We start from the raw sequence: 20,613 nt of genomic DNA, 5'->3' as shown, positions 1-20,613 counted from the left end.
CAAAAGGTTAAATTAAGGCTGATGGGGATGTTTTAGTACAAAGATGATGGCACTGGAGGGAATGTACAGAGATCACCAACACAATCAGAATTCACACAGAGGCTGATGTGTATGTTAGTACCCAAATTTCAAGGCAAACCTACTGTGATGGACAAACCAACAAACCAGACTGACATAACCATCCTTAGAGAAAAACAACTGAAGCAAATACAAATGATTAGGAACCAAAATGCTTATTACAGTTTCATTTCCTTTGGTTGACATAACACAAAATAAGGCTTGGCCAGCTCAAATAAAGCAGCACTGGAGCAGTTCAGCTCTGACAAAACAAATGATCCATGACTTAATCAGTAACAAAAGGAACACTCACGTGTTTCTGTGTGCAAGCAGTAGAGTCAGAAACAACTGGGGAGAGGAGGAACTGATACAGAGGTTGGAGGTTGTTACTGGGGTAAAGGATGTCTGGTCTGTTCATCTCCACTTGCTGCCATGGTGACCCTTGATGGACAGACATATAGATCGCCTTTCGAATGCATTACATCGGACTTCTTTTTACGCTGCTGCTTTGCTTGAACAAACACTGAAACATGGTCAACCCACAGAGCTTTTGACAGATAGCAACACCTTAGATTTACAGGAAATGCAGAATCAACATCAATCCGAACCACCACAATAACACTACAGGATATAATGGCACAAATAATTCAAAATAAAAGTGCTTTGGAAAGAATTCTAAGCTGAAATCCTGAATATATTTATTGTAGGTCCCAATTTCACAAAGCAAAGCAAGTACAGTAGCAGCTGATGTTATCTATTGATATTTCGCCAACATCTATTCAGCGCCAATAAGTTCAGGGACAATGCTCCCAACAGCAGGTGAATACACTGTTTGAAATCCATGAGATTAAAAGGGACAGGGAGGCGACTCTCCTGCTGGGAGCATGGGTCCTTTTGTTCCTGAGTATGTCTCCCCATATTCCAGCCAGCCACACATGCCGCACTATGGCTGGCTCCACACGAAATGCCACAACGTATGCTCATTGCTTTCAGGTTAATAAAGTCAGCGTAGAAAGAATGAAAATACAAAATCAGATTCAGTTCAGAGACCAAAAGTCGAGTTTGATCGGCTCTTCTTCAAGCAATAAGAAGAAAAATATTTTTGACATGTGCACACAAACATAAAGAAAGAGACAGAAAACATACTTTTGATAGAAAGTCAACATTAGACTTTGGTATTTTTTTTGTTTTTCTAAGGGTTTAAAACTCAAACATGAGGCTAACATTTTCTTTTCTGTTTCAAAACCAAGAGTTTAATTGAAAGTTTATTAGCATGATTCCCTTATAAGTCTCTTTGTGGCCTAAAGGCTTGATCACACATCACAGTAAATAAAATCATTCCAATGAAATTTGAATTACACTTGAGCCAAATATTAGACGGGAGAAGTAAGTACGTGCAAATCTGTTGTTCAACTTTGGTAAATTTTGATCAACAAATGCCCATCATTGACCAATATTGAGTCATCTTGACCGTGCTGACCTTTGAAAGTCCAAAAAGGAGGAAGGACAATGGAGACTAGTTTATTAGCTGTGTTTTACTCTATTCCTTTTATGAAGTATGTTCATGATAGTATGTTATGAAACAGAGTGTAACCTTATTGCCCATTAGCAACTAGCTAACAAGCCTGCTAAATGACAGCTAGCAAGTTAGGAGAGCTTTTCACCTCGATTCAAATAAAGTCCACCATGAGAACAAAATGCAATTTGAGAGAAATAGTACATTACAGAGGAAACAGAACCTCAGCTTGTTTCCATCTGGCTAGCAGTAATCAGTTAGCTCTACTGCTACAGTAGTTGCCAGCTAGCCCCAAATGACAACAAGCTTTTATAACTACATGTTTCACAAGGACACAGAGAAACTTATGCTGAGGCAAGATGGCTGATCTGTGCTCACCTCTCACTGGAGGAATTTTTGTCTCTTTTTCTGATGCAGAGGCTAAATGTGATAATGATGCTTCATTGATTGGTGTTTTTCTTTATTTTACACAACAAAGGGTAGTCAGTTTCAGCAGAACTAGGGACAGTTTCACAAAGATATTTCTGACTGGTGTGAAGCCAGCCTTAACTCAGTCTCAGATGTGTCTCATGCAAGTTTCACAAAAATAAAGACTGATTTATTTTGAGCTGAAGACTTTGCCATCCTACCACCAAGCTAGCACTGTTCCAAGGGCCACATTCCTGTGACAATGTTGTGGAGCAAATGACAAGAAAGGAAAGCTTTTAGAGTGTTATAAACGGCAAGAAATATATAGTAGTAAGAAAACTGTCACCTTCATTTTGAACTTGAACCTGAACTTGAAGACCTATTGGTTAGTTGTTTTGTTTGAAACTATTTTACCCTTAATTAATGTAAAATTAGTCTCCCTGAAGGCGTAATTATTTACATTCAGCCATTTAAAATGGCATTCCATCGCCCTCCTTCCATTGCATTCAAGTCACAACATTGCTGGATCGAATCATCTGTCCCTACAAGTCGTTTGTTGAACTAGCTAGCCAGCAGCTAATTAGTTAATGTTGTTAAAACAAGCTTGTAAACATTAACATCGCATTACACTAGCTAGCAAAAAATGTTGCTAACACTAGCCAGTTAACATTAGTGTTGTTTATGCTAGCTAACCTTAACGTTAACACAAGCAAGCTAATGTAAGAGCAGTAAACTCTGCCATTTTCACAAAGTGGTAACCACCAGAGCTGTTGAACGCTATTAAGACACAGATACCAGATGATATCAATGGAGTTACATTATTGGTTCAGGGACTTTGTTAGAAGCTGGAACCAACCATCAGATTTCTTTCACAAAGATAAACAAAACAATCATCTGGACCTGACCAAACATTTAATTCACAATCATAATGTTGTTAAGGTAAAGAGATATGTTCATTCCTACAAGCTCTGTCAAAAAAAAAAAAAAGAAACTGTTGTCTATATGACCTTTAGGTTGAAAGACTTTGTGCAGCAGATGAATTCGGAGGTCAATTCAGGTCTTCATTTACATCACCGTCTAAACTTCATCTTTGTGAAACCAGCCCCTTGAGCTGATAGCACTGATGCCTGCACCCTGGTCATCTCACTGAGTGCCAGTCTCGAAACTCTCAGCATCACTCTGTTGATTTGTATGTGACACACTCTGCGTTTGGAGCACTGGTCTCTCAACTGTGAATATTAGTTTCCTAGCTGAGTGACCCGTGCTCAAAATTCAGTTAAAGCACATCCAATCCTAAATTTCTCCATCCACAGCTGTCCAGTCTCACAGTGTAAGTGGGGCAAGGAGTTTTTTCTGGAATATTTCTTGTTGGCGAGTCGCGCTAAATGTCAACGATTTAATTTTTTATGAATAAAAGACGCATTTCTTCACTTAAAAAATTCAGAATACAATTTTTTTCACCTTCAGGTAGCGTGGTGTCATCTCCCGCTGAGACTCTGACTGCCAATGCTTTTGGGAAACTGGGCCTGCAGCAGAAGGTTTTAAATCTTCAAGTAAAGATGTACAAAGAGACACACAAGCACCCACTGCAACAGGAGAGAAAAATGGCAAAGGTTTTTTTTTTTTTTTTTTTTAAACGAGACATAAAACTAAATTATTAATGCACTTGCAGCATTAATCTTGTTCCTTCCACACAGTGTGGAGTAAGGTACATTTTTTGATAAATCTTTTAAATGCATGTTATATTGCAGTTTTTTTGTAATAGCATAAGCTCAGAGCATCTCAAGCCTCCTTGATAAGAATATGAAGTGTTTAAACCTTTGCTCAAAATGCCTCTGTCACTTTATACTCCCTCCAGCAGCAGCTATGAAGTGTGCTCCCATACTTTTAAGCAGTGATTGACATATACATGGTCGGTATTCAAGACAAAGAGGAGTCCATGGTTTCCTTTTTTTTTGAAGAGAGTTTCATGCAAACTGCAGCAGGGTGGATGAGAAAGAAGCAAAAGCAGCCGCTCTCTCGACAGTGTAGTCTTAGAAGCAGTTTCTTTGTGAACGAGCAGCTTTTAGGCCATGAGAAACAGGAATGGGATTCTGTTGCAGCCTTGCATCCATTCAAGTGCTTGAATTAGATAGTTGGATATAGTTTTGTTCTTCAAGCGCAGATATTTGCTGATTTTTTTGTTTTGTTTTTTTTTTTGTCAAGGGCAAGAGACTTTGCAACAACCCCTTTCCTTTTAGTCCACCCACTCTCACATTAGACTCAATCTTCATCCCTTACACAAACTCTCAGGAAAAAAAAAAAACGAATAAAAAGAGAAAAAGATTACGTTGAGGTGACCACTCCTTTTACCACCGGTTCTCTGTTAAGGTACGTAGCCCAGTAGACGAGGTTGAAGGTTCCAAAGAGGACGGGAAACACTATCCGCGACACCTTGTCGATCTTGCTGACGCTGTTGTAGGTCTTCTTTGGGTCCGGGATCTTGGTCTCGGAGGCCCGGAGCTGCACCGACGTTGTGTTGGAGATGGTGGAGATGGACACGTCCTTAGTGAGGTTGGGGGTGTAGTTGACGCCCGCTGAGCAAACGTTGTTTGGCTTTTTCGACAGCACCATGGGGTCTCGTTTCTACAGCGGGACAGATCACATCGAGCAGAGAATTAGTTTGAAGCCCTCTGCAGATGTCATTTGCCCTGCTGTTACCGTACCATTTTTGGCTTGAGAAAATCAATGCGTTGCATTCTGTCGGGACTGATTAGTGATTTTACACAAGTGGATCATTTCTGGCAAAACAATCTGGTAAAAAGTGGGGCTGCCGCTGTGTAATTGAATTTCACTCAGGTGTCAGTTTGATTTTTATTTATGATGATTGCAACATGGAGCTGCTAACTGTTTTCCTGGAAATCTCTGGTTATATTGAGGCAAGCCAATCTACCCTACTGTGAAGGAATATCAATATCCTGATGACTCATGGTGCAATTCATGAGGTCTAGTACAAAAATTCCTCTGAAAGATTTCAATTCAATTCACGCATCTGAACATCTTAGATGTTGACAGAAGTGACCAAAACTGCTAACAGCAGAACCAGATATATCGTCTTTTTTATTCCACACAGTCTTCACTCACCCCTTTACCTACAATGCAACACAAGCACAGAGTGACATCCCTAAAGACAGTTTATCAGGTCATATATAGCTTACTCTGAAGACACAGTTACCCTTTGGTAAGGACCTTTAAGGAAGAAACTAGTGCTTCGACAGTGTCTGATGATTTTACACTCATCTGCCAACAACAAATATTTTAAATACAGTAAATCACCAAATTCACATTATCCTTTCACAGCTTTCCCACTTGCTTTGTGTTCTCTCTAGGTCTTACTTTCTGTTAACATATAGGCCATGAATACAGTGACAACAGGCACACCACCACAGGCACGATGATCCCTGTAGACATATGCATGATCATGCAACCATGATGTAAGTATGAAAAGGTAAAGGTAATGAAGTGATCCAGGTAATTGATGATCTGTTTTAAGGAACATGCATCTCTGCAAGTTGATTTTAGGTTGATAGTAGGAAAACCACATTCTGTCAAAGGTATAAAAAACATCTACAAAGTTAATGCATGCTTTGAGAATGATGATTTTCATGTGAAGTATTTGTGTTTTCTGCAAGCTGTACCTTTGGGTGCTGTGCCTCCAGCGCCTTCTTGCCATCCCAGGCCCAGCTCCTCTTGGTGAAGTAGTTCACTGTGGCAAACTCGATGAGGGCAGAGAACACGAAAGCGTAACAGACAGCAATGAACCAGTCCATGGCTGTGGCGTAGGCCACTTTAGGGAGCGAGTTCCTGGCGCTGATGCTGAGGGTGGTCATGGTCAGCACGGTTGTCACCCCTGGGTGCAAACAAAGGCCAAGACAAGTTGAAATTGAGTTTTTACAGGCCGCCTGGAAGCGAGGAACGGTCTCCCCTCAGTCCACAAAGGTGGGCGCTTTAATAATTCTTAACTGCCAGCTACTGCAGTGCAGTGGCCAACTGTTATTATTCTCCCTTGTGTCAATGTGCATGACAGGAATATTACACAGATAAATAAAATGTTAAGGGAAGAAAAAAAGCGTAAATAAGTGGCTTCACTCACCAAAGACAGTCCTTGCAGGAACTGATTCTCTGTTTAGCCAAAACGACACCTGGGACAGGATTACAGTCATGAAGCAGGGCATATACGTCTGAATGACAAAATATCCAATCTTCCTCTTCAGGTAGAAGTGGGCCATCATCACTGTATACTGTCCTGGGGGGGAGGAAAGAAATAAAAAGGACATAAAGTTAGATAGGGACAATAAACAAGGTGAGATGTCTCTTAATGATAGAGATATCTGCTTTAAGCTGAAGTAGAATTAATACTGTGCGATCTGTCGTCCTTATAGCTCCACAGGTAACGGGAACTGCACATGGGACGACATCATCTCCCTGGCTAAATTACTTTTTATGACCAAACAGTTGATGGTACCTAAAACAAGCACAAAGTGTCATTTGAAAAGTAGCCAGAACACTCCTCTCACTTCCTCTCCTCCTTCCAGTAATAAAATAATTAGGCCTGGAACGGGAAAGCTGCGGAGGTGGAGCAGTTACAGAAATGAAGCCGGGATGAAGAGATTTCATATTCGGTTGAATAACGGCAAAATGAACCTGACTTCAACTCCATTATCAAACTGAAAAATGAGAGCAAGCCGCGTTAATTATCTTGAGGGCGTGACAATAGATTATTAAGGCATTAATGGCCAGGATTGGACAATGGCTTCCGATGACACTTCGGAGTGGATCCACAGAAAGTGTGGCGAGAGAGATAGAATGAGAGGGGGGGACACAATATTCAGTTAAACAACTGAAGATTGCATTTGAGGCTTTAAAAAATCCCTTTGCCGGCAGCGAGACTGCATGTGCTGGTAAACTATGAAAAAACCAGATGACTATATTCCACACACTGAGGCACATGTACACAAGCAGCTCTCTCTCTCTCTCTCTCTCCTTCACTCACTCACACACAGACACACACACGCATGCACATGCACACACACACACACACACACACAGCCTCACACACACACACACACACACACACACACACACACACACACACACACACACACACAGTAATACACAAGGCTTTCTCCAGGCAAAATCGGATTTTTGAACCTCCCTAATCCCTGGTTACAATCTGCATCCTGCCATCAGTGAGAGAAAGAGAGGGTGTGTGTGTGTGTGTGTGTGTGTGGAGGGGGGGGTTGAGGCTTCCTGTCCTTGGATCCTCACAGAGCTCTAAGCCCCGCCCACTCCGCCCTGCCAATCCCGGCAAAGACACGCACACATACACACTCTGAAAGACACACATGAAGCGTGATCTCTAACTGCCAACAGCCATCACGCACACACAGGGGACACACACACACAGGGACACACACCTCAGGACACACTCACAAAGAGGGACACTCGCTGCTAATCACTGGTGGGATGGAGGGGGGCTAACCGTGTGGACATTTTCAATCTTTTTGTGCTGTTTTTGTTTTTGTTGTTTGACAGCACTTTGGAATCATGGAATCATGATCAAACACTCTTGATGGGACTGGCTGCCGCGCAAAAGGGAAGAAGAAGCAATTCAGGAAAATGCACCGTGGGCATCCAAGAATTGTCTAACAGCAGCCTGAGAGTGAGCTAATTTTGTTTGTTTTGGAGGTGCTCCGTGCTGAGGCCAACCGCTGCTACATATCACACTTCTCGACATCATCATGCCTCGATTAGGAGATCCCCAACACTGACTGTGACCCAATCACCTGGGCCCACTGACGCCCTCATGACTCCAGGCCGTCTGGTCCACAGCTACCCCGTCAACTTCAGGCGCTGCCGACCTGGGACGCCCCAGGGTCACCTTCGCCCTTGATGCATGGATCCCGACAGGACTGGTGGCAGAGGAATGAGGAGGAACATGTTCCTCTGGTGGATTTTATTGCTTTTCTCCCAAGGATTTGTATTTCGCAACGTCCAAGGGGAACTTCCTTTTATGGCGGGGAACAATGCTGCCATGCTGGTCAACTGGTGAGTAGGAAAATCATAGTTTAACTTTTAACCGTCTTGCCTCAAGAGTAGCTTCAAAGCCCTACAGGTCCCAACAAATGGTAGATAGAACTCTTGCCACAGTGCGTCTTATCTACTTTTAGAGTCAGGGAGTTATTTTGAGATACATCTGTCTGAGCCAGTACAAAGCACTTCCTTGAAGAAAGAACTTGTGGACTAATCGCGTACTCAAAAGGCAGCATTGTCTAAGATCAGCTGTGCTAATTAAATCCCCACAACATCACATCCATCCAGTACTTTGAGCTCTGGATGCAATACATGTGTTTTCAAGATCTTTGTTCATCAACTAACATCAACTGTTACACATACCTGTGATGACTAACATCTAGTTCTCCTGGAATTGCCTGAGCTAAAGGCTAATACAGTAATCTGCAGGGAATAGTTGGTTGACAAATGTTATCCATACACAGAGGAAGGATATCTGTCAGCATCTAGATTTCCCATACGTACATGTCCATACATTAATCGTAAACGATGCAAAATATATTAAAGTGTATTGTTGAGTCTCATTCCCAGGTTTTCAAATACCCCCAACCCATCAACCCCAAGCGTTGTAAAACCCAAAGCATTGCAAAGTTGATTCTGTTTGACCCAGGATACCTAAAGCATCGGTATTTCACAACCTGGGATATACAACACATTGGTATTTAATTACCTAGCAAATCCAATCGTCTGTATTAGCAACCTGAGGAAATCCGAAGCGATGGTATTTGCCAAGCTGGCAATGAGACTCAACAATCAACTATCCTCTCTTGAATCAGTTATTGCACCTTTGTAAATGTCTCAGTTTTTGTTCTCATTGAAGCCATTGCAGCCCGAGCATGCAGATGAACTGTGACTGCTTAGAATAACAGCACGAGGAAGGCCCGACAGTCATTAATTGACTGCTGTTTTGAATTCCAGGTTCTACAAGTGCTTCATTACTTTGTCTAGACCCAGTAAAACAGCAGGCGATCGTCAGGCTTCTTATAATCAAGCAGGTGACAGCTTGCCTCTGCCTCTCCTATTATCAGAGCAAAGAGAGATCTACTGGCTTTCCCAGCATGCACAATTATTTGAGATATTTATTGCCCTTTAAATATAACTATGATCATGTTTGATGATGGCAGCCATGACTGCCATATTGGACCAAGGTAGTATGGTACTATGGTTGGCTTCTGAGGAACATACTGTATCTTGTAATTATCAGATCATACTTGATGCATTATTTGAGCTCTTTACAGGGCCTTCACACTTGTACTAAACTATAAAATATAGTCATGCTGCTGAACCATGCAATACAATAATCTGATGAATAAAAATAAGTTGCAGAAAATGGCTTCATGTTGAGACCTCTGGTAACAGGTACCTACTGCACCAAATGTGGTAATACTCCATTTAAAGCATGTGAATGTGTAAGATGCATTTACACAAATGTCATATTTGGTCCGTGAACGTTATCAGCAAGAGAGCCAAACACATACGGAAAGTAAATTAACCCACTGGACTTGATCTGACCCATGAGCTCAAACTCATCAGCAATCTCTACTGCTGATTTGGACGGTTTCCAGACAGAAGCTTTGAGCTGCATGAATGATGATTTCCTGCCTTTAGTCCTCCGGCTAAATGGAATTCACAGATAATGTTTTGCATTTTCTTTTAATAGTCAGAACACCAGATGGTGGTTTGCTGATTTAGGGCGAACAAGGTAAAGTCGAGATAACTGTCAGATATGGTGATACATATAAAATGACTTTGAGTATTAGTTGAATGTTGAAACCAAAGTAAATAGTGGATATCCATACAGAAACATGAAATGGCATTTCAAAGAGGATCAAGTGTTAAAGAATATTGAAGGGAGGTCACAGTTGGTCGAATGATGCTGAAATGTGGCATTATTTGATGTCTTAATATCAGAACAAATAGACAAATATTACCTTTTCACACTGGAGCGTATTTTGTGTCTGGCCTGCCATTATTAACTACAGCTTTCTGTGAAGTCTGTTCCAGTGCATGGCAACTACGACAGGATCAGCTGACCGATTTGTTTAATAACATTATTTCTAACTGTGAATAAGTCTTTAGGCATTGGGGAAAATTAATGTTGTGTTTTCAGTGGTACTCAGAAAATCATCAACATGTTAATGCTAAAAAACCCTGTGCTGTTTTGACCTCTACCAGCATGCAAAAAAGCTAGCAAGCATGCTTGATTTAAGATATGTGCAATGCTTCATGAGGAAGAGGTTTGTCAGGCCTTAAGGATATACAGTGTATTGTGCTGTGAACACTAAAGGTAAACATTACTGTTTGTTAATTAAAAAAAGAACCACAGGGCACCTTGAATTTGCATATACTCTAGATGAATATCCCTAAAGACAATTAATTTAATATTTTCAGTTTTGTACCCAGAGGAAGGCCTCATGCAAACCCTAATTTTGCTCTGCATTTTTGTCATTTCAGTACTACATATTTCAGCAAATAATCAACATTTACTGCCCATTCAACGGCTCCAGTAAACACTTTTGTCTCAGTCTTTTGCACATTAATTATGATCATACAGTGTTACATGTGTGGATTTTCAGTATCACTAGTAACACTCATTTTGATAACCAATGGTTTAAAAAAAAAAATCACATTGAAGTCATTTTCTAGCCAGACATTCAACCCTCCAGCCAGCTGGTCAACTAACTCACAAACTGGTCAACATGCCAACTGACCAAACATCCGGCCAGTGACCCAGCGTTTCGCTCCCCTCAGCCAGGCAGCAACCTCGACCCAGGAACCCTTTAACCCCTTCGTGTAAACGCCTGAGTCAGCCAGCAGAAGCAAGGTTTCAGCTGCGGCTCGCAAAAAAGGAAAAAAAAAAGAGAGAGAGAGGGAAATCCACACTTTTAATAATGATTCTACCAGAAACTGGAGGGAAGTGTATTACAGTTTCATTTTACATAAGAGTATTAAGCAGATGCCTTTCAACGCCCCCACCCCCACGTGTCAGAGCGAGGCTGTCCAATCCCAACATACAAACAGACACACACATTTATCTTTCTATCTTTGTGAGGACCTTACTTACACTTTCAATCAAAGTCTTTGAAATTATACTTAACTTCTAATTCAATGCCAATAATAATAACCCATAAAATAACCTTATGTAATGTTTCTAAATACTATATTACTGGTCAAAATGTCCTCACTTTGTAGGTTTTTACCATCACTGTGAGGACATTTGGTGCTCACGAAGAGCACATACCCACAAACACAGAGATACACTCAGGGATAGTCAACCAACCAATCCCTCCCTGATCTGTGATGTCATCTTCTTATGCAAAAGCTGATGGGTGGTTGGATGGGGGGGATTAACCCGAGGTCTCAGGTCCCTCTCTGGCTGTGTGTGTGTGTTTGTGTGTATGTGCGCATGGGCTCATTGCGGGGATAAGTGTTGTTTGACAGGGCTGTCCGGGCCTGTAGACAGCTGGTTGTGCGAGGGATAGGCTACTCTCGTCCACTAGCCTCCACTCATTGACTCTGATCTCCTGATAATGTTCCCCACATTTACTCTCTGCCTCGCACGCCCATCTCCCCTTGCAGCGTTTATCTTTTCTAATCTAGAATTAGTTACATCACGTTATTTGGTATTACATTTATCATGCAGCAAATACAGTATGACTTTACTCAGGAAAAGGGAAAAGGAGGCACAAGAGCGACGAAGAATGAGGGTGACTGGGTGGATAAAATTGTTGTGCTATGGTAGGCGATGATCCTTTTGACAGGGTCTTTCCGCTTGAGGTTTCCTCATTTAACTGCAAAATTATTGGTTGTGAAAAGCATTCGAGCGGCTGCTGAGTCAGCCTTTTTTAAATGAACAGGAATCTGTTGAGACTCCATCTTTGCCTTGTAAACCCATTACTTGCCAGGAAGAACCCATCTAAAAATGTGTCTAACGACTGCTATGGGGGATGAGACACAAAGTGATATCAGAGCGTAATGAAGTAAAAATCAGAGAAATTTGTTATAAGGTGCAATACGTTAATATCTTATATTTTAAACTAAAGATTCTATCGTGTGTTCTAATTTTTAAATCATTAAACGGTGAAACAAAATTCTAGGTATGCCTTGATGTCTTGAAACCCATTAAAAGGCAAAAACAAATGAAGCCATTAGCTTCTCATTACTTTCCTATGCACATTCATTCCTGGTGAGAAATGTAAAAGCATAAAAAAAGAGTCTTAATGTTGAACTGAATCTGTTTTTTTCATGATATGACTTTCTGCTTGTATAGTAGATTGCTTTAACTACAAATATTCCCAAGGGATCTGATCTGAATCTGAACTGATGAACACATCGCTGAAGTCTGTAAGGGTGCAATAGTTTCTTGTGCAATCCAGTCCAGAGGAATAAACTATATCAGGATTTTGCTACATAGACATTATTTGTCTGCAGGACTGTTGGACTTGAGATGTGCTAACAATAAGAAAAATAGACATAATGGCAGCTTTTCAACTTTAACTATACTGACACAAGTCAAATTACCTCGCTACATAGGTAGAGATTCTGCATCTTTTTAAGGAGTTGTGCTGTCTATTTTGTTGACTAACAGCACTTAGCGTGTGCATCAGACAACGTTTTGTTTTAGTCTTTTACATGTCTTGTGATTTAGTGCAACTTTTATCTTATTCTACTGTTCTGTGCATGCTGCTGTTCATGTTACACAGCTGTCTGTTGGGGTCCTTATTCTTTCACAGACATGTTACCTATCTTTTATTTTTCTTGCATCACTCGTGCTTTTGCTTTCATCAAAAGAATTTCCATCCTTTGGGATTTCCACCTTACCTCTGCTACTTTGATCCCTGCCACACCCTTAGTGTACCTATCCTCATAAACCTGCAGCATTACTTACTACTACCATTATAAAAGAAGCTTTTCTGATTCTTTGTACATTCAAGTGCCCTCTTCATCTCTAGAAACACACACACACACACACACACACACACACACACACACACACACACACACACACACACACACACACACACACACAATCACCTCTGCTTGTGTGTATGTCCTCTGTGCCGGCGGTTTGCCCGACAAGATGGTACTGGTTCAGTCTGGAGCCGTCCTCTGCCACCACCACAGACTTTGCTGCCCCCGTAGTCCAAGTGTAGACCACCTCGGACACTGGATATGCATCTGGAAGAAAGAAACAGATACAATAAAAGCATGAATTGATATTTGGGAATCCAGAATGCAACTTAAACGTCTGCAAAACAATATCTGTTAAAGCACGGTAGATTTATAAGCACAGTTTAAGCACAGTTTGTTTGAACCCTAACAGGCCTCCTGATGCATGTAGCTGCCCGTGTGTTTGTTTGTTTATTTGACTGGGTGCTGCTGTGGAATCCGTCTCGCACTTTTTGATTAGACCGCAGGCTTTAGGCCAAAAACAGAATTTTGCTTGCATGTCTTTATATGTGTGTGTGGCTGGATGTTTGAGTATATTTTAGTTTAAACCACACTTCTGGGTCAGAGGTGAGCTTCCCTGTCAGCAGGAACCAGACCGAGTCAGATTAACCATAATGTGTTGCATCACACTTGTGATGAAAAACAGAGCACAAACTCTGATGCCTCTGCCGCTATTTCATTTAGTCATGTTAAACCCTGCACGAACACATGGACATCGATCCATCGTGTGCCCCCTGGTGAGAGCTGAAGTTTGGAAAGATGATCCTGAATGGCATGTTTATCATCTTTATCTGTTGTGGTTTGACTTGAGATTCAAACCAAGAGCACTATTCAAAAGAAAAGATGATAATCTATGTTATTTCTTCACTGTTGATTTTGATTTATGTCGTCTGTTTTGAGGCATTTTTCTAAAAGGACCGGCACATAAAAACCAAACCTTCAAGCAGGGTGGAGGCAGGCACTAAAAAGCTATTTGTGATCCTGTCATGTTTCAGAAGATTTAGAGAAATATTGATGAGGATCTTTTAAAAAAAGAGACAGGCTGGTGGGGGAAAAGAAATTATCTGCTGGGGAGAGAAACAATAAGAGAGAAGGGCTGCATCATCCCATTTGTAGTGGAGGCTCAATTTCAGTTCATTTTTAGTTTGATGTTCTCTAAAGGCCACAATTTAAAACCAGGGAGACAAAGTAGATAAGATTTTTTTTAAGTAACAAGTGAATACTTTTAACAGCCTTGCCTCTTTTATTTCAGTCCGTCACGTAACATCTTAACATGAGTATTACCATTCTGGGTGCTCACTTGGCAGCTGGACACTGGTGAACAAGGTGTGTAGTGTTTAAATTTGGATGCTGTCAGGCCAAAGGCCATGACCCTAATTGTAGAGTACTTAGATTGGAATGGGGGATTATTGGCAAATTTCATTATGCAGAAGAAGAGCTAAAGAATTTGGCAGGCAGGACGGTGCACCTGTGCCAACTTTCGAACAGTTCACGCTTAATGCACTGCTGCTCCCGTTTTTAGTGTGAGGCAAGTGAAGCTACAACTCAGCCAAACTTACGACTGACTTTACAGTAGCTCTGCACACTCTGAGCGACTCGGTCTGAAATATTTAAGGGGCAGAATTTAAAGGATCTCATAAACCGAAACACAAGTTACAAACTTTTATTTAGTATCAAAATATATAAAAAAAACCAAACTGAATGCTGATGTTCTAAAAGAGAAAACCACTAAGTCATCATATCTTAACACCAAAATAGATTGTTTGCCAGTGTCTTCCAGACTGACAATGATTAGCTTTTTTTCATATATCACCTCTGTGGCTTAGGTTAGGTTAAATTAAGGCAACTGAAACCACTTTATTACGGTGAGGAAAGTTAAATGATGTTAAAGTAGACTAGCACTCTCCAAGGCCCGAAAGTTCCCTTTAATTCAATCGAGCTTAATCCAATATCAAAGCCAATAACCCTGTGTCACTCTAAATTTTAAATCACCCAAAACTGCTTAACCATAATTTAAGCCAACTTGATGTAGGATCTGCATCAATTTGCACTCATGCATAGATACCAGCCAGATTTTTTCATCAGGATTCATGCATTATTCACTAAGAAATAAAACAACAACAAAAAGTTAGAAAAGAAAAAAAAAACAGTTTCGCACTAAAAATCAATGGAGTTTATTCTGGAACGGGACCCATGGCCCACCCAAGTTTCATGGAAAATCCTGCAGATTTACCAACAAACGCGAAGGGTGCAAACATAGCCTCCTTGGAGGTAATTATGGTCAGAAAAATATATTTTATATACAATATATATGTAAGTGTAACAAATTAAATAAACTGTGTTTATTTGCACTTGCAGGAGCTGCAAGCCTTAGCCAGCTAGCTAGCTCACTAGCTACAGTACAGCTTCAAGGTCAAGGCCCACATTACTAAATGACTTTAGTTTGTTGTGTTATAGGTGAGGTTAAAAAAATGGCATATTCTCACTGTGTTAAATCTGGCTCAGGATGATATATCAGAGTTTTAGCTATTGTTAGCAGCTCCGTCCTGCTCTTTAAGAAAATGAGGGAACCCATGCATTAAAAGTACACTAAACTGTTTTAGAACAAAACATATTTGATCCTTAATTTTCTATATCACTAGGGCTGACTAGCTCTGGACCACAATTCAATAACATTGCTGTTTCTTTACCTCCACATCTTCAAGCATCAACTGAGGATGTTAACCTAGGACAAGCGGCTTGTAAATGTTACAAGGGAATCCTGAGATTTTGTTATCAAACAGCTCATGATTGACTAAAGTTGATTAACATTAGCCTTATTATCTAGCTAGCTACAGCTAATCACATCTGCTTGTTTGAGCTGGTAAAATTGACAATCACCAGCTTTAACTCCTGAGAGGTGAATCTGCCAGCATTGTTCCTACAGTCTGTGTACATACAGTTGTGAGAAAGCTAACTTAATCTGCTACTGGGAGACAAGTTCAGAGTTTCTGTACATGGAGTATCCAACTAGAATTCAGGCCTTCCTCTGGCTTTAGAAAGGCTTCAACCTTCTCTTTGATGATGAACTGATGTCAGACTGTCATTTAAGAGGAAATCCTTATCTTGAAGACTCATTGATGTTCTGATGATGGGTATTGCAGGAGGAGTCTCACTTCTTTCTGCTGGTTGTGAAAGTTTATTTATAAGAGTAATTCAAACAGTCATATCTCAGAAAGTGAAAGGCTCCAAGCAGGAGAGCAGTCACAAAATGATTAACTACTACATATGTTCAGCGGGATTCTTGTGGGCTGAAGGCAAGACAGACTGAAAAATGACTCATAAAAAACATATTTTATTGTTTTCCAACGGCTCAAGCAGCCAGGTTTTGAGCACCTCACACCTCATCATCTGCATCTCTATGCTCTGATTCAGGCAACAAGCTGTTTCTAAAAAGTCTGCCCTCGTTATAAACACCAGCTTGGCAAAGTTCCAAATGACTTGTTCTGATTTTCGTCACAGCGCCGTCAATTATGGTAATCATGTTGTATTTTCTGAGAAATTAGTTTTCTTTAGCATTTCTTCTTCTGTCTGTATGAATCGGCTTCAACCTGTGGCCCTTTGCTGCTGAAGAGTTTATGTGATTGACATAGACGTCATTACTTTTTTTCACAGCTTGACAGCATTGTTTTACTGCATTTGTTAGTCATTGCACTTTGTGGTTCAGCTCAGATCAACTTCTAATGTTTCAAACTCTAAAGGTTGTATGGCCAAATAAGTAGGTGAAACACTTTGAGCTGCCATTTGGCTTGTTTTAAGCAAACTTTAATTAAATGCTACATATCACTTCGCTCGCTATTAACAGTATAGAATAGTATTAAGCATACTCCTCTGTGTCTATTTGGAAGCTTTATGGCTGCTGACCAACAGTTAAATTAGGACACAGGTAGAGTAGGCCAGAATAAAGGATTAGCTGCCCTTGACCTGGACTAACTTCACTGTCTATTATGACCTTTATACATGTGGCCCAGGACTGGGCTTATAAATCTGACCTACAACGCCAAAATGCAATAATTACATAGGAACAACCAACCAGACAGCTAAAGTAAGAGGGCTATCATGTGAAAGCTAGCTGCTCAGTGAGGAAATACTAGTTGGTGAGCTAACCATAGCCACCCTCAGTTAAATCGTAAGATTTTTTCCAACAGTTGTTTGTTATTGAAATGTTATTGACATCTTTTTAGGTAATTCCACAAAACTAAATGTGGTAGTAAAGCCTATCATGATGGTGAAAAGGCACTGGCTAAACTCCGTCTAAACTTAACAGGCTTATCCCTACAGTGCATTCTCTTGCATGTGTGTCTCTTGATATAAAGACGCATGATAAGAGATCATTAAGGGTGATCTTAACAATTCAAATGGCAAAACAATGAAGGGAGGTGGACATTTCACATGCACTTTGAATGGCTGAAATCTGTTCAGTCACTGTGGTGGTAACAGCAGCTCCATCATGCTCTTCTCCCCTGTTCGGAGACTGCAGAAGAAGACGTAGCCTATGTGCTGTGATTGATGCTGATGATGCTAAAAGAATATCAAAGACCCATATAGTGTTACCAGAATGAGGGTCCATCTTGAAAAGTGTACTGACAGGCAGAACAAATGAACTGATAAATGAATGTAACGTTCTTCATAAAGTTGGGGGGAAATCTTCACTTTCTTCTGTTATTGATTGAAAGAAATAACCACAGCTTGTGTCTGAACTCAAGGAAACGGCTTTGAAGGTTTCAAAGAGTAAAACATGAGTGGATTATAAATTATAGGTGGATTATGACCTACAGACATAGGATATTTCGGACATTTGACCTTGGAAAACAACATTGCTAAGAACATAAAACCCTTTGAAAGGCTAATGTGTGACACTGACAGGATGAGCTAGCGAACACAGGACCCTGGGAACATTAGCCTTGTTAGCTTAGCTGCATAGAAGTGACTGCAATCTCAGCTTTGGCTCAAGTGGCATTCATGAACACATTGAAATGTTTTAAATTGCCAATAAATGTATTATTTTAAAAAGGTGCACCATGTAGTTTTTACTAAATAAACAAAAACGTCTTGTCATGACTGAATAAACAAACTTACCTTAAAGGACAACACAATCTTATACTGTTTTACTATGTTCATATTTGGCGGACCCTGCCACCTTATTTTCCCCAAAGAACAGCTTGTTTATTCAGTTATGGAAAAAACTAAACTAAGTGCCCCTTTAATTTCAATAGCAGTATCGATTGATGGTTATACCCCCAACTTTCCTACTATTAGAATTGCCACTCTCAGCCTTTGTAGGGTTCTACTGAAATATCAAGCCATTATGGTAAGAGGAGAAGCCAAAGGAGAGATTTGGTGATTTTTTTTTCCCACACTGGGGATTAATTTCGCCCATTTTTCATTACATGGATGACAATAAAAAACATTGGATACAGTCAAAATACTTTGTGTAGAAAACGCTCCCTGAATACAGTCCCCAGTATACTGAAGCAAACGGATTAAAGCATTGTGTTTATCTTAGGAAAAGGGTCTTGTCAGTTACTTTGTTTTACTTGTCTTACTTGTTGGTGCATATACTCCCATGTAGCAATGATAATGGAGCCTTAGAAGCAGTGAAATGTGGAGGTTTAGTGTGCACTGCTTCATGTCACCTGAGGACAAAGGCTAAATCAGGATGAACCAACTATTCGGGCCAGATAGAGAGGTCACAGTTAGATCTCTGTGAAAAAAGAAAAGCGAGGAGTCTCCTAACCACGACACCTCACCCTGGAAAAATGCAGTGTGGCTATCAACACATTATTCCTATTATACACTTACACCTCTCACCTGCAGGGCATAGCCCCTGGGGCTATTAGGTCAGTGTTTGCCATCGGAAGCTCTCGCAGCTCCCTGCGCTGTTAATTGGATTGCAGTCAAAAGTGCCTCTCTTACATAGTGAGTGTGGGTGGACCGTGTCTCACAGAGATCTGGGGATAAGAGCCTCATCCTTTTAGCCCAAGAAGCTCCTGAGGTGTGGCACTAGGCCAGATCTGCCTTTAAATATGCACAGGGCCACTCAAGTTTCTATACGTGTCCTCACTGGTAGGGCACACAGACGAGCTGACAAGCTGTCCTGTTAAGAAGGCATTGGGGAAAGCCGTTGCGATCATTAGCCTAATTAAGTGTTGGGGAACATGCAGGAATCTCTCTGTCTTTCAGTGAGCGTTTAAAAAGTTTTTCAATAGTAGTTTGCAAGTGAGAGTCATACATTATCAGCCACCATAAAACACAGGAGAAAATGACTTTCCCAAACATTTTGATTGACTCAAATTGACTTTGACTAGTAAAACACACTAATGAGCTGACCTGAGCCGATCCATAATCCTCTTGGGGCAGGTCTTCCCTGAGGACACACCTGCAACTAACTTTTTTGCTCGTCAGTCAGTGTGCATGTATATCCTCTTTAACTCCAATTTTCTTTTTTTGGCATTTATTAAACATAATATAGAAATTGTCATTTTGTGCAATTTCATGCCCCCACAGTTTGAGTGCAACGCCACTGTCATATATACAATTCCCAGGTCTGTAACAATTTACCTGACGTAATGTAGGCGCTAACTACAAACAAAACTAGTTTTTAACATCACAATGCTTTATGAGAACTTGAATGATGAAGTCAACATGTGTGTAATGCTGATCCTACACTCTCACTAAAGTTACATAGCACAGAAACAAGTGATAGAGGGGCAGAGTAGCTGAGACAAAGACACCATTTACTCTAATAAAGTACACTGTACCATCAACATGATTTTGAAGCTATTATTGTAACGTATAAATGTTGCTGTCAACAGTACAGTTTTTACACAAAGCTGCACACAGGACATTTACAGTTAATGATAATGATTGGCGCCTCGGTTCTTATTAACATGAACATAAGCAACAAAACACAGCATTTCTCACATCAGTGTACCACAGGGTTTTGCAGCTTGGTCTGGTCTGACCAGTATCTTAACGTTAGAGAATTGGTGAAGATTTACTATGTTACGGATGACTTTGAAACATAGTTTAGCATTTAGCATTATGCCATAAATGTAGTTTGCTGTTCAGTATAAGCGACCTTGACAGTCATAAATTTAAAGTAAGAAAAGCAAACTCTGTAATCTCCAGCAGACAATGACTTTTCAACTCTCTGCAGCAGCATTCTATCAATAATCTGAACACTGTCTGAAATGAGTCCATATTGTTCCACTATATCTAAGTTAAACTTTTGCATAACTTACTGCATTGGACTGGATATCACATAATCGCTGGAATTAGTATATAGCGAAGATGAATATAAAAAGTAGAGTCCACTCACAGCTGCCGAACTTGAGGGGGCAGGCGTGTGCATCCATGGGGAAATCCTCCAGCTGCATGGGGCATTCTGCTGATATGGTCAGTCTGAGGCAAAACACATAGAAGATATTCGTTAACTGCGGGAAATGGAGTAGATGAGCAACAGGGCAAATACACGATTTGTTACTTAGCGTCTTATTTTCTTCTCCACTTGCTAATTAACCTTAGACATT

The 20,613-nt window shown here is 40.6% G+C and overlaps 2 protein-coding genes across 18 annotated transcripts in view; one reads left to right on the top strand and one right to left on the bottom strand.

The window, feature by feature from the left end:
* LOC119015471 (gamma-aminobutyric acid receptor subunit alpha-5-like) overlaps positions 1-20,613 on the bottom strand; it is a 184,128-nt gene that overhangs the window by 90,691 nt on the left and 72,824 nt on the right. For 10 of the 16 annotated variants that reach the window (XM_037091463.1, XM_037091462.1, XM_037091466.1 and 7 more), the window contains 5 exons: positions 20,403-20,485; positions 13,127-13,270; positions 6,114-6,266; positions 5,659-5,870; positions 4,311-4,606 (listed from right to left, as the gene is read on the bottom strand). In XM_037091463.1, the coding sequence (XP_036947358.1) occupies positions 4,311-4,606; positions 5,659-5,870; positions 6,114-6,266; positions 13,127-13,270; positions 20,403-20,485 (888 nt within the window). The other 6 variants (XR_005073356.1, XM_037091474.1, XM_037091480.1 and 3 more) reach the window with 5 other exon arrangements.
* LOC119015478 (gamma-aminobutyric acid receptor subunit beta-3-like) overlaps positions 7,346-20,613 on the top strand; it is a 69,132-nt gene continuing 55,864 nt past the window's right edge. Inside the window, exon 1 of one of the 2 annotated variants that reach the window (XM_037091500.1) lies at positions 7,346-8,068. In XM_037091500.1, coding sequence (XP_036947395.1) covers positions 7,917-8,068 — 152 coding nt within the window. In that variant the 5' untranslated portion in view covers positions 7,346-7,916. The remainder of the gene's footprint in view (positions 8,069-20,613) is intronic. The other variant, XM_037091499.1, reaches the window with a different exon arrangement.

The sequence above is a fragment of the Acanthopagrus latus genome, chromosome 24 (genome assembly GCF_904848185.1).
Source record: "Acanthopagrus latus isolate v.2019 chromosome 24, fAcaLat1.1, whole genome shotgun sequence".
Lineage (NCBI taxonomy): Eukaryota > Metazoa > Chordata > Actinopteri > Spariformes > Sparidae > Acanthopagrus > Acanthopagrus latus.
The sequence above is the reverse complement of the archived record's forward strand: the minus strand, read 5'-3'. Positions and strand labels throughout refer to the sequence as shown.